Source organism: Pteropus alecto, unplaced genomic scaffold, assembly GCF_000325575.1.
Source record: "Pteropus alecto unplaced genomic scaffold, ASM32557v1 scaffold13, whole genome shotgun sequence".
NCBI classification, from domain to species: Eukaryota; Metazoa; Chordata; class Mammalia; order Chiroptera; family Pteropodidae; genus Pteropus; species Pteropus alecto.
The window spans coordinates 11,948,752-11,966,462 of record NW_006434373.1 but is presented as its reverse complement, the minus strand read 5'-3'; the positions used below and the strand labels follow the sequence as shown (position 1 = coordinate 11,966,462).

Genomic DNA, 17,711 nt, shown 5'->3' with positions numbered 1-17,711 from the left:
GGAATGCTGGTTACACTTAGTGGTTTTATAATAGGCAAAGTAAATACCTGAAAGTTCAGTTCTATATGAAAAAGGACTTTAAACAACTATTAACTTTATCCTTATGACTTTTGATTTATTATACGTATAATACATGTTAGGGTAAAAATTCAAATGGTGCAAATAGTTCTGTATTTCAGTCCCTAAAAGTAATCAATTTTAAGTTTCTTATGACTCTTACCTGAAAATACCTTTTCAAGCTTATATAAATGAATGTGCTTGTAATACACATACTATTGCGCAGCTTGGATTTTTCACTCAATATATTTCACATTGTCACATAAGAGAATTTGTTAAAGCTCCTATGTAGTATTCTGTCACGGATGTGTTATTTGTTCAACCAATCCTCTATGAGTGGACGTTGAGCTTTCCAGTGTCCTGCTCTTAAAAACAGTGCTACATATAGGCATACATGTATACCTGTTTTTTCAGACTTTGCAGGTTTATTCATAGAATACTTGAAAGTAGCATTTGTGTTTAGAAGTAATATGCATTTATTAGTTGATCAATTTGTATTCCTATTAGTGGGATGTGATGATGCCTATGAAAACATTTTAATGCTTTCTGCTAACTCTGAGGTAATTTTTCACCAAAATAAATTCTTAATCCCAACCCATAATAGAAATTTCCATGTGTTACAAAGCAGAACAGCATTGTAATTAGTAAGCTAGTTTAATTCTGCCTCTTCCCTCCAGTTGCTTAAGTCTCTATTGTCAAGCCTAGTGGGGAATCTCTCTTCTATTTAACTAAATACCAGTGTCTGGTTCAGCTAGAATTCCAATTGGAGCCTGTTGTAAATCTTATCACTTCATCACTTTGGGGATAGTTAGCAGCATTCAGCACATTTTCTCATAAAGAATAATTGAAAGTAAGTACTGTTATTCTCTTAATCTCTATTCCCAGTGAAAACATTCAGATATTTTATTTTTACTTTATATATACTTGGAATACATTAATATGTAAAGAATTTTCTTAATTTGACCCCCAAAAAAAGGTAACTTAGAGGGGAAGCTCCCTTACCCCATACAATAATAGCACTAAGGTGGGTCTGTAAAGAAAGTAGAATATTATTTGAAAAAAGAAATGGCTTTTATAAGTAATCGAACTAAGTAAAATTGAATATTACAGTTTGGTAGTAAATAGAGAAAGTTTTTTGAACTAAAGACTTGACAGAGGCTCAGTAAATATCTTTGTAATTTACTCAAGTCAAAATAAAAATACTTAGTTGACACATAAATGCCAAACTGTTGACTAAGGTGACTTGTTTTACATTCACATATGAAATCAAGTACAGTAAAAATTGCATTTATTGTACTATATTATTAAAATCATTGAAGGGCTTCAAAAAGTTTTGAAACTTTTTCCATTGTATAAACCATTTGGTAGGTTTTATCTTATTTCTATTTTAAACATTTTGAAGAATTTTTCTCTCTAACTTTACAAAAATTGTTTCTGATATTTGAAAAAATTAAATGCCCTTGTCCAAATACAGTAGTTTACATGAATAAACAATTGAAGAACTAATTGACAAATAATCCAGAGTTAAATGTCCGTAGCATTCGTGACATTTTTTCATACGAAATAAGTATTTAATCAAGCATATACATGGATTTTTATATTCTTACTAATTTTTTCCTTTGACTTTGTTCCTCATTGATCCTAATATAAAACTTCATTAATGAGATTTGAATTGATGGAGGGTAACATTTAAAACTACCTGATTTTTGAGGAACCAGGGTGTTTACTAGATAATGTTCTTTGTCTCCTCTTTTACATTTTTGTATGTAAGGTAGGCGCTCCATAAATACTTAAGGAATGACTGAGATGAGTACATGTTAGCGTTTCTCCTGGGCTGGAAAGGCGGGGTGGGAGGTGAAATTTGCTTTACATTGTGTGATTTTATATGATGGAATCAGATGGAATTCAAATTTTATTTTCCACAACACTGGGTAACATTCATTGAACCTGCCTGGGCTAGTGCTAGGAATATTATTAGAAATATTTATATTCACTATACTCTAATGTGCTAAGTGCTGGGAATGCAAAGGAGAAAAGATAAAATACCTGTCTTTGTGGAACTCAGTCTATTTAGGTTAAGAAAAAGTTACACTTTTGATCTTAAGGCTGTGTTCTTTTTGTCAAAATATTATCCTGACCCATGTTTTGGTATATATATAATACTGTGTCTGGATTTCCACAGTGGAACATATCAAATAGGGAATACCCTCTCTTAGGAGTCAGACGTCACTCATAGTAAACTCTTCCTCCATTGACTTCAAATTCATTATGGAATAGAATTTAATAATTGACTTAATGTTTATAAGTCTTTTAGAATTAGCATAGTATAACTGTCACTAATAGTCTAGCGAGAGCCAAGGGTAGAGATCTTCGAAATTTATTACAGATTTTCTGAGAGTGATATCCTAGTAAAGGATTTTTTTTTTTTTTAATTCAAAATTTGATTTAGCTCCTGGAAATTTAAGTGTTAAATATTTATAGCATCTACAGTATAGGGCTAAGCTAGGTATGAGGAATACCGTGAGAGAGAGACTATGTTTAAGTGGAAAAGCTATATCAGGTATTGAGTTGTTTGGATAAAGATTAAGTGAAAAAGCTCAAGGTACATAACCATTTTTGCAATCATCTTGTGAATATATTTACATAAATTATTTCTGGATAAATTCAAACCATTTTCTCTCCTCATCTGTGAATACATTTTGTCACAGTTTTGAGCATTATGTTCCTATGTGCTTATGTACTTGAAGAACTTTGGTTTATCAGAAGATTTTGAATTCTCCTTTCCCTCAGATTTGTTCTTCCCCAGATTGAGATATGTTTGAGAAGTTTGAAAACTGTAATACTGCATAAATGGAACTGGGTGTTTGGCGGAGTCAGCCTCCAGGGGTGAAACCCAGAAAGCATTAAGTGCCAGGGAGATTATGAGTACAGTTGGCCTCAGCAGACCAGCATTTTTTCTTCTAGTTATTGTCTGTGACCTTGGGCAAGTCATTTAACTTCTGAGCCTTTATTTCCTTATCTGTCAATACCTCAAGGATGCTGTGGAGCAAGCATTTAATAAAAAGTGTAAGTTAGATGTGGATTCAGAGAAGCCCTATTTCCCTCTCTCCTTGTCACCATTGTCCAGAGAAACCAGGTAAATTATACAAGTGGTGGTAGCTGTTAGAGAGCAGTCTCTTTGAACTCAGACTGCTAAGAAATTAACATGTTATCTACATTATACCCTTAGAAGTAGATAGATGAGAGTGGACTATCTTTACTTATTTATCGCTGATTCTAGTCAATCAGTTTAAAGAGGCCTCTTAGAGAAAAACGGTTCCAAGCGTACTTAAAATAATGATTTCTTTTCCACTGTAAAAGACTGCTATTATTAGAATTTTTATACATGCACATGAAAGTAAACTTCGACTTGATTTTGTAGACATCATATACTTAGGCCTTGTCTGTTGATCTACTCTGACAATCTGTTTTTAATTGGTGTCAACTTAGTTTTATTGTTAACCAACTTCCTCTCATTTTATGTTATTAATTAGAGAAAAGTGTCTTAAGTCACAAAATCTAGATTTCTGGATTCTTTAAAATAATACTAAAGTCTCCTAGCCAAATTTCTTTTTGACTATACTCATTTATTTTGTATATATAACATGGTTTTAGTATGATCCTTGCTTGAAAAAAGGATAGCATTAAAAAATTGAATACTTTCCTTTTCTGACTTGTTTCATCTGCGATATGCCTCTGGTGGTTATAAGTAGTGCTAATTTGAACCAGTTCTATGTCATATGGTCCAAAAAATGTGGACAAGATAAGCCAGTTTTCCATGTATAAGGGGATAGTGAGTGAGTACTTTACAGTATGGTAGCTCAAGTCACACTTAGCACCCTCTTAGGCCTTGAGTTTTGTTCAGGGAGTAGAAGTTTGGGGAAATGTTGTGCATACATCAAAAAAAATCTATTTAAGAGAGAAAGGTAGAAAGGAACTTGATAAGTAACTCCTTGGACATCCTCATTTTCCTAACCTATCCAAAGTATATTTTACATTACAGAAGGAAATTTTAACAGCAGACCTAGAATTTGTGACTTCTCATGCATGCATGGACCTTTCCCAGTCTTCATTTGTTTCTTTTCACTGATGTACTCATAAAGTTTTCCAACATTTTAACCTTTAATGTTTTTCTTTTTCGTATAGGAAACCTATGAGAATATCCCAGGCCAGTCAAAGATCACATTCCTCTTACAAGCCATCAGAAATACAACAGCTGCTGAGGAGGTACTACTTTAATACTTGAGAGTATATTCTTACAAAACAAGTTGGATATTAGATGGTGGTCAGAGTGGGTAGTGAGAATTGTTGTTTACTGCATTGTTGTTTACTGAATTGTTGTTTACCAGAACTTTGAACTTATTTGCTGAAAGCTACTTTGGAGTTAGAATTTTTAAAATACTCGTATTAAGAATGAGAATTACTTTTTCCCTCCCATATAAGATGATGTGTCCAAGATACTTAAAAGTTAATAGTTTTTAAATAATTATTAAATTTATTAAATTTAAAAGATTTCTGTAGCTATAAAAAATTTTCATTCTTGAAACAATTTTTTCTAAAGTAGGAAATTTAATTCATTCAGTATTTCAATGTGTTGCCAAATGTTTCTGAAAAAATACTTTTTATTTATAAAAAGTTTATGCTTAAAGCTCTCTCTAGGTGGTGAAGGATGTGTACTATAAAGATGTTTAGAAACAAACTGTGTAGAGGCCTTTAAAAGTCATGGCTTTTAGCAAATTACCAAGTGACTGTATCAGTTTCAAATTTATAGTTTCGTACTACTTTACTGTGCATTTAGCAGCTAATTTTTTTCTTCTCAAAAGTAATATCCTTATATATATTGAATGTTAATTGAATATCCTGTTTATTTTGAGAAGGGCATCAAAATACCCAAGTCTAGAAAACTTAACCCACCTACAAAACATTGCACTTAGAATTTGTAAAGTGAGACTCTGCTAACAGTCACACTATATGCAAAATGCTTATATTAACACATAGTGGAAATGAAGTCATACTTACTTCTACATAGTAATACATCTGACTTTAATACACTTGACTTTAAATTTAATGTTCTCTGATAACATTTAAACAGTATAACTGTGCCCTTTTTAAAAAAAAACAAAAAAAAACAAAAAAAACCATTACCAAAGATGCTTCTTCACCTTTGTAATGTATTCTTTTTCTTTAATTCAAAATTGATTGCAAATATGAAGAACGAACATACAAGGTAACCTAAATCTCTAAAAGGTTGGCTATTTTATCTTGAAGATTGATGAGCCATATAGCAAACTTTAAAGCTGGGAATAATATGAAAATTACTGGATTTTATTTTTAAAAACCTGTATTGAATCCAATTGATTTAAGAATTAGATGGTGATTGTGAACTAGACTTAGCATCTTGATTGTGGCTTCATAGTTTTCAGTGTATGTGTGAGAAGAATTATACAAATTTCAACCACTTTTGTGGGGATTTTTAACCACTTTGAATCTTTCTTAGGGCATAAATTTTTTTTAGAGCATAAATTTTTAAATAAGTTTGCTATCTGCCCAAAGTAGTTAAGATAAAAAAGGTTTCTCAGTGAAAAGTAAATGGAGAAAAAAATTGGCAAATTTTATTAGTATAGCTTAATTCTTATTTTTGTTGGTCACAGTCTCAAAGTAATTATAGTGATAATGAATAGCTGCAGCCCAGAAAAGGAAAATAACATGAATAATTGGGTTTAATGTTTTCAGTGCCTTATTGATTTAATATGATAAATTTTAGAAAGGCCTTTATTTCAACTGTTCGTTGATAATCTTAAGGAATATTATATAGAAACAGCCGAACTTGAATATATTCTACAGATTTTAAAATGGCATAAGAATATACACATTGAAATTGATTAGCTCTTTTTAAGTGTTGGGAATTTGTAATGTTTTTGCATGAATGAAGCATAAAGGTAAATGGATTTGATAGCATTTTATCTAAGAGGTTAATGAAAGGGCAGTAAAATAGCAGGGTAGGCCAGGTTGGGAGTATAGTAAGGGAGGGCACTTCATATGCTTGAATGAGAGCCAAATGGAAGAGTAGGAAAAGAGCACTATAGGATTTGCAATTTATATTAAGATTTGTTTTTTTTCCAAAGACTATATTAAAAATAGGAATTAAAGACAGGTTTATCGTTTCTATGATATGTGTTCCTATTTGAGATCTGCTATGTTTAGGGCTTTTCCTCAGTTATAAACAAAACTAGTTTTTGGATAGCATTTTCTGCACAGTAGATTAATGTGATTAGAAATAGTTTTATGTATTTTACCTACTTTTTGAAAAGTTTAACAAAATGCTTTTGTAATGAATTGCAAAAATGTAATAGTAAAATACATCAATGACAGTGAACCTAGTTTGTTGGAAATTTTTTTCTCAAGTTATTAACCGAGTTAACTATTTATAGGCTAGACAAATGGCTGCCGTTCTCCTAAGGCGTCTTTTGTCCTCTGCATTTGATGAAGTCTACCCAACTCTTCCTTCTGATGTCCAGACTGCCATCAAGAGTGAACTACTCATGATTATTCAAATGGAAACACAGTCTAGCATGAGGAAAAAAATTTGTGATATTGCTGCAGAGCTGGCCAGGAATTTAATAGGTAAATAGGCAAATGCATTTATTATTATGCTATAGAAGAAAATACAGTTAACCTTTGAACAATACAAGTTTGAACTGGGCAGGCCTACTTACATATGGATTTTTTCAATAAATACCCATACTTTTTGACCTGCCGTTGGGAGTCTGCAAATACAGAGAGTTGACTATACATTGTTCTGCACCGTTTTATATATGGGACTTGAGCATCTGTGGATTTTGGTATCCATAGCGGGTCCTGGAATCAATATCCCTGAGGATACCAAAGGACAGATTAAGTATTTGGGGAGTCAGAAGTTCTATGCGGGTTTTCGATTGTTTTGGGATCAGCACCCCTAACCCCTATGTTGTTCAAGGATCAAGTGTATATCCTTTTTTAAAGTGGACTCTTTAGAGGAAGACTTGACTACCATTATACTTGACTACCCTATACTTGACTACCATTCTGTTTGAAATGAGAATGCTTATGGATTCTATATTAGAACCAAAATTACAGAAGTTTGTGACATGCAGTCATAATAGTTACCAATCTAAAGTTTTGAAAGTATAGTCTAACTTATAACCTACTTGCCAATAGAAGTAGAAATCAGTAGATACTTTCACTGTTATATTTGTGTGTTTATAAATTACATGCATATGCTATTATACTACTATGCTGTGTACATTATAAAACATCCCAAAATATTGTTTATTTAGGTAATTTATTTTTTTAATTTACAGTTGATAGTCAATATTATTTTATATTAGTTTCAGGTGTATCGCATAGTGGTTAGATATTTATATAATTTACGAAGCGATCCCCTCATTAGTCTAGTACCCTCTTGGCACCATATACGGTTATCACAATATTATTTACTGTATTCCCTATGCTATACCTTACATCCCATAACTATTTTATAACTACCAATTTGTACTTAATCTCGTCACCTTTTTCACCCAGCCCCACAACCCTTCTCTCAACAGGCAATCATCATTTTGTTCTCTGAGTCTGTTTCTGTTTTGTTTATTTGTTCTCTAAATTCCATGTATAAGTGAGATCATACGGTATTTGTCTTTCTCTGTCTGACTTACTATTAGCATAATACCCTCTAGGTCCATCTATGTTATTCAAATGATTTCATTTTTTTTTTACAGCAAATAATATTCCATAGTACATATGTACCACATCTCCTTTATCCATTTGTCTGTTGATGGGCACTTAGGTTGCTTCCCTATCTTGGCTGTTGTAAATAATGTTGCAGTGAACATAGGGGTACATATATCTTTTCCAATTAGTGATTTGGATTTCCTTCAGATAGATACCCAGAAATGCAATTACTGAGTCATAAGGTAGTTCTGTTCTTAATTTTTTGAGGAACCTCCATAGTGTTTTCCATAGTGGCTGCACCAATTTGCAGTCCCACCAACAGTGCACAAAGGTTCCCTTTTCTCCACATCCTCGCCAGCACCTGTTGATTTATTGATGATAGCTGTTCAGACAGGTATGAGGTGATACCTCACTGTGGTTTCGATTTGTATTTCCTTCATAATTAGTGACAGTAAGCATCTTTTTATGTATCTCTTGGCCATCTGTATTTCCTCTTTGGAGAAATGCCTGTTAAGGTCCTCTCCATTTGTTAATTGGATTGGTTTTTTTTTTTTTGGTGTTAAGGTGTAGTTCTTTATAAATTTTCGATATTAACCTTTTATCAGATGTATCATTGGCAAATACCTTCTCCCATTCAATAGGTTGTCTTTGTTTTTTTGGTGATTTCCTTTACTGTTCAAAAACTTTTTAGTTTGACGCAGTTCCATTTGTTTATTTTTTCTTTTGTTTCCTTTGCCAGAGGAGATACATCATTTTTAAAAAAATTGCTAAGAGTAATGTCAGAGAATTTGCTGCCTATGTTTTTTACTAGGAGTTTTATGGTTTGGGGTTTTTATTTAAGGCTTTACTCCATTTTGAGTTTATTCTTGTTTGTGGTATAAGAAGATGGTCTGTTTTAATTCTTTTCATGTACCCAGTTTTCTTAGCAGCATTTATTAGACTATCTTTACCCCATTGTATATTCTTGCCTCCTTTGTCATAGATTAATTGACCATATAGGCATGGATTTACTCTTGGATACTTTATTCTGTTCCATTGATTTATGTGTCTTTTTTTATGCCAGTTCTATGCTGCTTTGACTACTCTAGTCTTGTACTATAGTTTGATATTTGTAGCATGATACCTCCAACCTTGTTCTTTCTAAACATTGCTTTGGCTCTTTGGAGTTTTTTGTGGTTCAACATAGATTTTAGAATGATTTGTTCTTGTCCTTTCAAAAATGCCGTTGGTATTTTGATAGAGATTGCATTAAATCTATAGATTGCTTTGAGTAGTACAGCCATTTTAGCGATTTTAATTCTTCCAATCTACTAGCACGGTATATGCTTTCATTTATTTGTATCTTCAGTTTATTTCTTGAATGACTTATAATTTTCTGAGTACAGGTCTTTTATTTCCTTGGTTAAATTTATTTCCAGGGTTTGTTTTGTTTTGTTTTTGATGCAGTTGTAAATGGGATTGTTTTCTTAATTTATCTGGTAGTTTGTTATTTGTATATAAAAATGCAATAGATTACAGAATATTACTTTTGTATTCTGCTACTTACTGAATTTGTTTATCGGATCTAGTAGGTTTTTGGTGGAATCTTTATGGTTCTCTTTATATAGTACCATGTCATCTGCAAATAATGACAGTTTTACTTCCTTTCCAATTCAGATGCCTTTTGTTAATTTTTTTGTCTGATTGCTGTGACTAGGACTGCCCCCCAAAAATATTTTAAAGATGAGATAGAAAAACATTTAAAAATGCATTTTCTCAACTGTCAGAACTTTTTGGTCAGATTCATAAATATATTTTAAACTTAGTTCATTTTGGTGGCATTTGTAAAGGTTGAAAAGGCTACTTCATTAAGATAAGGACTAAATGGGAGAATATTGTTGCTTGTGCTTAGTAAATCAGGACACTAATTTTTTAATCTCAGCTACCAGCAAAGTTCAAAACTCACTAAAACTTTATTTTGAATTGTTTAAAGAGCTTAGAAAGTTCTATTTTCAAATTTTATAAGTGTGTAGATATGAATTTTTATAGGTGACACCATCATTTTTAACTCAAAATCATGTTATGTTTCTAAGTGCTCTCTTCATAGATTTTTTTTTTTTAAACAGCTGTTTTACTTCACCTCAAAGCATCTTTATGTTGAAGAGACAGATTAAGGTATTTTTAATTTCAGCTAAGTGGCACACTTGTCATTTCAGAAAAGTTTAGCATATATGAGGGAAATTTTTTTAAAAGAAGTGCATAACTCATCTGTAATTTCTACAACTCTTAAGTTCTTTGTGACAATCTAACCAGTGAATTTCTTAACTGGTACTGTAGACTTTTGTAGTTGCTTGTTTTTATTACAAAGTATCACCAAAATTATGTATTTTAAAATCTCGTTTATAAGTAAACATGACAACATCTGATAGTAAAGCTGCAAAGAATGAGCACTGCTCTGGGTCCTGAGATTCTTACTCCCATATCTTCTCCAGTTTGAAAGTAGTAATTATTTTGGTTTTAAGACCTTGTTAACAAAAATTATCTTTGCCTAGTTTTTGAACTCTTTAATAACAATAGTGTATATAAAAGATTCTGCCAATCAAAATGTCAAAAGTGCTGCCATGTCTCCAAATCTCACTTTTTTAGAAATGACCACTGCTAATATCTGTGCTTATGTAACCCAAATATACACAGTTGCTTTTTATAGGATTATAATGTTTTCATGGTTAAAGAACCTAATCAAAAATATAGAGCAAGTGACATTTTCTACTACATATTTTGAATGAGGCTTATGAAATGAAAGCATTCACCCTTAATGTTTTAAAGTTTTGTCTTACACACTTTTTATGCCTGGATTTCTTTACTTTTTAGATGAGGATGGCAACAACCAGTGGCCTGAAGGTTTGAAGTTCCTTTTTGATTCGGTCAGCTCTCAAAATATGGGACTGCGGGAAGCTGCCCTTCACATTTTCTGGTATATATACATTGATCTAATTTTTTTGAACAATTTAATATCGTGAATGCACAAGCACATTTTGATTTTTTTAGTCTAACACTTTAGACTTATAATAATGCCTTTAGACAAACTTTGTGTTTGTGTTGGAAGTAAAATGGAAAAAAATTAAGCTTTTTATTTCATATTATGGTCTTTTTTTGTATACAAGTGTTCTCTGGAACTTTATTTCTTTCCTTTGTTTTTTTATGATTCTGAAAACATTTCTAGAATGGTTGGTTTCTTTAGTTGGAGATTGGCGCAGTAAAAAATGTAGCTTTTAGAAGGTCGCTTTAATACTGGCATCTTAAAGAAGAGAAAGAAAATGCTGGTGAATCCCCTTTGTTTTCCTGATCTTTTGTAACCGAACTTTTTAAAAATAAATAATTTTAATAAGCTCCTGTATATTTATAAGCAAAGTGGTTGAAGTTTAGAATTAAATCATTATTGGTGTTAATAAAATTTTCACACTACTGTGTTGTTATATAGTTCTACCGCATTAAAATATATTTGGATTTATAATTTTTCAGCATCATATACTTTTTTTCAATAAACTATACCTTGAGCATCAGAAGAGGATTAACACCATTTGCTGCTCCTATTGTCAACTATATCTTATATCAGTAATCCAGAGGATAGAATTAAATAAAAGCATTCAGTTTGTTTACTAGTTTTAAAAGTAGAGCAGAATTTAAACTACTTGGATCACAAGGTTAGGAACAGATTTTCGGAAAGCATGGTTACTGCAGCTACCATCTGAAATGCTGTGGTTCCTCTTGTTCCTCTTGCACTCTAGGTCAGCTTCCCACTGAGACAGAATGATAAGGATAGAACGTAGGGCTGGGATGGGTCAGCTCTATACCCAGGCTAATCATCTCGACTATGTTTGTTTCCATTCACCCAACCCCAAAAGAGGATTTGCTTGGAGAATGGGTAGATGATGTTCAACAATAAGGATTAGTGCACACTTTGGAGTCATACAGACATTTAATTAGAAATTCTAGCTGACACTTTACTAAGATATACTATAGTTTTTAAAAACTGCCTTGGATCATTTTTTAGGAACTTTCCTGGAATTTTTGGGAACCAACAGCAGCACTATTTAGACGTCATCAAACGGATGTTAGTTCAGTGTATGCAAGATCAGGAACATCCATCGGTAAATCATTTTGATTTCATTAATATTAACACTTAATATAACATTTAAATTGTGAAAGAAATTTATATATTTGGCGATTGTCTTTACAATAATGCTATAAAATATAAATATTGGTCTTACTGATGAAGAAAATTTCATCTCAAATAAGAAAACTTGAACTTGCATCCATCAAAAACTTCTCATGTTTGACATTTTTTGCTTTCTTTATTTTAGATTAGGACGTTATCTGCTAGAGCTACAGCAGCATTTATACTTGCAAATGAGCATAATGTTGCTCTGTTCAAACATTTTGCAGACTTGTTACCTGGATTCTTACAGGTAAGAAAACAGTATAAAATTGGTGATAATTGTATCTTTGTTGGTTTTCTGTAGTCTGAATTCATGTCAGAGTTCTCTAGTGCATTCATTTATTCAATAAATATTTATCGCTTACCATGTGCTGCAACTAGGCTATGGGGATACAGCAGTGAACAAAACATGCAGATCTCTGTCCCCATTGAACTTATATCTGTTACCTTGGATAGATTCTTAGCCTTTTAAAATATTTAGGTTAGAGTCTCAAAATTTTTCTGTAATGCAGTTGATATAAGCAATTTATATTTGACTAATCACATAGATTATTTCTATTGAATCAACTAAATAATCTATGAAATTTAATACCCATATTACATAAGGAGAAACTAAGGAGAGGATAAGAAACTTGCCTAAGGTCACAGTGTTGATAAGTGGTTAAACTGTACATGATTCAAACCCAAATAGGACTGACTGCAGTTCTTACTTTTAACTATAGGACTTATAATAGTTTGCATTATAAGGTAAATAGTTTTTGGTTAATTCACATTATTGGATCGCAAGGATAGGTTGTTTTAAGGACACCTTCTGACTCAATTAGAAGGTAAAAATAACTTTGGGCAAATTAGAGCAGTTATTCTCACCTTATCAGCCCTCAGACCCCTTTTTATAACAAATATTTTGTAATTTACCATATACTGTTCTAAAATTTAATGCATAGGTAACATCTCACATGTACAAGTTTTTAAAATATCAATATGTGTCCTAAATGAATACAAAGAAGTAATAGAAAGTAACACATGGTAAAATGGCTTGCTTTTTTATATTTAAATTCTAGAGCATGGCTGCAACAAAAGACATAATAAACTAGGTGATTTTTAAGTGATCTGTACAAATGCAGTAACTAAAAATGTGGGCTGATAACAGAGGTATCAGTGGCAAATCTAACACCATGATTACTATTGATGATTTGATTTCTAGAAATGATAAAAGTTCTGGATGAGACAAAGTATCGATTCTTGATTTATACAGTATTTACATTGTGGGCATCATGGTACATTAAAACAGATCCTTATAAACCGGTTTTTTCATTTTTGTGTGTCTGACATTTATGATCATGTGAGATGCATAATAAGTTCTTGTGAGTTTCTCGGAAGCATTTGTGTCAGGATGCAGGATATCTAGTACCCCTGGCCTTTGCCCATCTTCAGTCTTCACAATCAAGAACATACCTCCTAGGGAAAATAGCACCCCTATTTAAAACCCACTAGGGTCTACGGCCATGCTACCCTGAACACTCCTGATCTCGTCTGATCTCGGAAGCTAAGTAGGGTCGGGCCTGGTTAGTACTTGGATGGGAGGCCACCTAGGAAGACTGAGTGCTGTAGACATAACAAAAAATAAAAATTAAATAAATAAAATCCACTGGTTTTGTTTGTTTGTTTGTTTGTTTTAAATAGCTTTAATTCTCGTTTTAAGTATTCGGTAGAAAAGACTTAGAGGAAATAAAACTGAAATATCCTATGTGATTAAGAGTTGTTAGAAGGATTTAGTAGAAACTTTTCTCCCTCTACATTCAAACTAAAAAGATAGTTTAAGTCAATGACAAAACATTAACTGTGTCATTCTGTTTTAGTAGTTTATTACCTAAAAATCTTAAGTTACTAAGTATAATCTCAGGTTTTTCTTCCTCTGAGTTTGGAGAAAGTTAAAATGTTAGCAGAACATCTAGGAGTTGTCATTCTGAAATAGACAGTGATAGATATGAAATGCACACTTAAGTAACACAGTGACCAAACTTGACATCAAAAAAAATTAATTGGGTAATATTGGACACTTTAAATGTATCAGAGGATCTAGTATTTACTGTGTATATGAAAAAAACTAGGACACGGATATAGGAAGGACAGAGAAAAGGATTCCTTCTGGTTACGAAAAGAATTCCTTGATAGCCATAAGTTTTGTTGTGGTTATTACAGTTTCAGTGATTTTAATTTTGACTTAGAAGTAAATCCTTATTTTGAATGTTTCTTGTTAACAGTAAAAAGGAAAAGTATACATGTGGCTGTAGATAGAATGAACATTTGCATAATATAGATTGCTAAATTATTTGATGAAAAATACTCTCATAATTCTCTGTTGTTTACCTCTTAATGTTTTGGCTAACGAGGCATAAAGTGGCTGTTGAGCACAGACTTTTTTTTGTTTCATCTTTTCTAGGCTGTAAATGACTCGTGCTACCAAAATGATGATTCAGTCCTAAAATCCCTCGTTGAAATTGCAGATACTGTTCCAAAGTATTTGCGCCCTCACTTGGAAGCTACTTTACAACTAAGTCTAAAGGTAAATTGAATACTTCAGAAAATGTTCTGTATTATTTTCAGTGAGTAAACTACTTAAATATATGCAAATATGTTTTCTTTGTAGTTGTGTGGAGACACTAGCCTCAATAATATGCAACGCCAGCTTGCCCTTGAAGTAATTGTGACCCTCTCTGAGACTGCAGCCGCTATGTTAAGAAAACATACCAATATCATTGCACAGACTAGTAAGTCAAAGGTCTTTAAATAGTTTATGTTAATGTGGGAGAATTATTGGATAAATTTGCTGAGAGTTGCGTAAGTTCACATTTTTGTTGATATAATCAATGTCCTTTCAAAATCAGATGAATCTGGAAAATGCATCTGTATACATAGGTACATGGGCTAAAAGAATTAAACATATCGAAAGAACTAAATATTAATTTTCAAATTAATCTATAAATTCAGTATAATTTTAGTCAAAATCTCAATAGAGTTGATTAGAAGATTGATCCCAAAATTCATGTCAAAGAACGTAGGGCCTGAAGTAGCCAAGAGAATTGTGATGACCAATTAATTGACTGTGAAGATTTAGAATTTGTTGATGGTACAGGTACAGACAAATGGAGTGGATTGAACAAAAAGGTCTGGGAGCAGATCCATTCATGTGGAAAAAAAGCTGACTTAAAAAGATAATTCATCAAGAGTCTTTAGTTACTTCTATGGAAAAAAATATCACAACCTCAAATATTCTATAAAAACCAATTTGGGGTTAATTAAAAACTAAATAATATAGATACATTTTGTAAGTAAAGTTCGATAGTAGAAAAGGATTTTTTTTTAAGACTGAATCGCAAACCATTGATCATTGCTAAATCTGCAAATACTAAAACAGTTTTTTGTCCAACTAAATACACCGTAAGTAAAATTAAAAGATAAGCTGCACATTGAGAGGAAGTAGTTGCAGTGCACGGTATCTAGAAATTACACAAAGGCTAGGAATAGGAAATTTGCAAAAGAGGAATCTGAAATAGCTAAGGAACACTGCCTCTTTAAAAACAAGTGTAATTGTGGAATACAAGTTGTCAAAAACCGATAGTGTTGAGTGTTGATGATGTCGAATGTTGAGTGTAGTAAAGGGTTTGCCTAGGAGAGGACTCATTTTCACAGCTCTAGTGCACTTCACACATTTTAGTGAAATAATACAGGTCTCCTTTAAAACTTCCCTTAGAAATGCAAGCTTATGCAACCACTGAGAGGAGTTTACTGATTTTTAGTACTATTGAGGACACTTGTAGCAATTTTATGCCCTGAGCGCACACTTGTCAAGGAGATATGTAAGAATCTCATCAAGGCAAATTTTGTAATGAAAAAATTTGGAAACAACCAACATGTCTATCAGCAGGATAGTGTTTATATAATGAAATGCTATGAAGTAATTAAAATGAAATCCATGTGTTTTGAGAAAAAAGCAAAAAATTGCCAAAGGATGCATATAGTATGATACCATTTATTATATGAAAAATAAAATCTTGAAATACTGCTGTCTTTTGTATATAGATACAGAAATCTATAGTTTTGTATATAGATACAGAAATCTATAGTTCAAGTGTAAAAACAGTTTGAGAATCGAAACATTGATTTTATTACGGCGCTTATCTCTGGTCCTCAGGAGGGAAAGAATGAATTAGGATTTGGGAAGTTTGACTCTTATATGTTACTTAAAAGAACAAGATATAAAGGAAATGTGGCAAAAATGTTAAAATTTAACAAACCAGATGTTGGGGGCACAGGCAAATAATTTTTTTGTCTCTCTTGGAGGTAAAGTGAATCTTTTATTTTTTACTTCTTAAAATTCTTGTTTGTAAATGATATTGATAAAATAAAAAGCCATGGTCTTTAGGTTTGAAATAATTATTTCCTTTAGTTCCTCAGATGTTAGCAATGATGGTTGATCTGGAAGAGGATGAGGACTGGGCAAATGCGGATGAATTAGAAGATGATGATTTTGACAGGTAATCATACACACCGGATACTGTACGGAGGTTCCTTGACAGGATAGAGCAAGATCAGGTAGCAGTGAGAGATTTAGAGTTATAAGGCCCATCTTTTTTTAACTTTTAAGTTTGAAATATGGGACACTTAGGCTTCCTGTTGTATACTTTTCTGCATCAGATCTCTAAATACTTATTTTTAATAAAGCAACTATCTTTTCTACCCCATTTTACTCTAAATTTTTTTTTAAGATTTTCTTGTATGAATATTTTAAAAAATATGTATAAAGAAGCTTTATTGTGATAATTTCCTTTATATGCATAGACTTTATTTACAGTGGTTGTTTTAGCAAAATTCCATGTGAAACTTTGTATTTTCCTAATAAAATGCAATTTAACTTTAGGCTAAAGAGTAGACAGTGATGAGACTTGTACAGTAGATGACAGTAACACTGGAATTACTATTTTACTTGTGACTTAGAAGGCCCCCATGAATATAGATTCCTGTGGAAAAGTTAACAAAGTCTGTTTTCACTGTCCAGTAGTGATGATGGCCTCTTACATGTGTTTGAAACATAGCATTTCAGAACTCTGTTTTTCATTCGGGAGTGCTAAAGGTTATATTATATTAAAGATGCAGAATGGAGAGAGAAAGTTGAGTGATTTGTCCATGATTACATAGTCGGTAGACTAGATTACATAGTTGGTAGGCTAGAGTTTAATACCATTTCTCTTACTCTTCCCAGGGCATTACACTACTTTTCTTTCTTAAAAAGAACTGAAATTCTTCCTGTGAAAGGCTGGTAGTCACTATAAGCTACTATAACAATATTAGAAATGAAAGACATTTGACTTAACAGAATACATGGTGTGCGTTTGAGGCTTAATCTCATTATTAAAAATGACTGATTTCTGGCTTAACTATGTTTCGAAGTATATGAAAGTAATCCTTCACTGGAAATCACCTAATAGGGCTGAAGAGAAGACTTGGCTCAGATCGGGTTTCGTTTCCTTTCCCTGGTTCAGTTTCTTTAATGTGCTGCTAACCTGGCCTATAATTTGCTCTGAAAAAAGCACTTATATTTATATAATTTATGAAGCTATTTTTTGTGGACTAGATGAATAAGATTTTCTTACCTATTAGTAAGTAGGCCTTAAATATATTTTTCAGATCAGTTTGTCTGAGAACCTAT

The 17,711-nt window shown here is 32.2% G+C and overlaps 1 protein-coding gene and 1 pseudogene across 1 annotated transcript in view; both read left to right on the top strand.

Annotated features, from left to right (window-relative positions):
* Window positions 1-4,215: 4,215 nt before the first annotated feature.
* IPO5 (importin 5) overlaps window positions 4,216-17,711 on the top strand; it is a 33,109-nt gene continuing 19,613 nt past the window's right edge. Inside the window, exons 1-8 of the mRNA XM_006909396.3 lie at window positions 4,216-4,323; window positions 6,528-6,720; window positions 10,654-10,756; window positions 11,837-11,933; window positions 12,147-12,251; window positions 14,445-14,567; window positions 14,652-14,772; window positions 16,452-16,539. Of these exons, the coding sequence (XP_006909458.1) occupies window positions 6,537-6,720; window positions 10,654-10,756; window positions 11,837-11,933; window positions 12,147-12,251; window positions 14,445-14,567; window positions 14,652-14,772; window positions 16,452-16,539 (821 nt within the window). The 5' untranslated portion in view covers window positions 4,216-4,323; window positions 6,528-6,536. The remainder of the gene's footprint in view (window positions 4,324-6,527; window positions 6,721-10,653; window positions 10,757-11,836; window positions 11,934-12,146; window positions 12,252-14,444; window positions 14,568-14,651; window positions 14,773-16,451; window positions 16,540-17,711) is intronic.
* LOC112477799 lies at window positions 13,497-13,615 on the top strand (annotated as a pseudogene).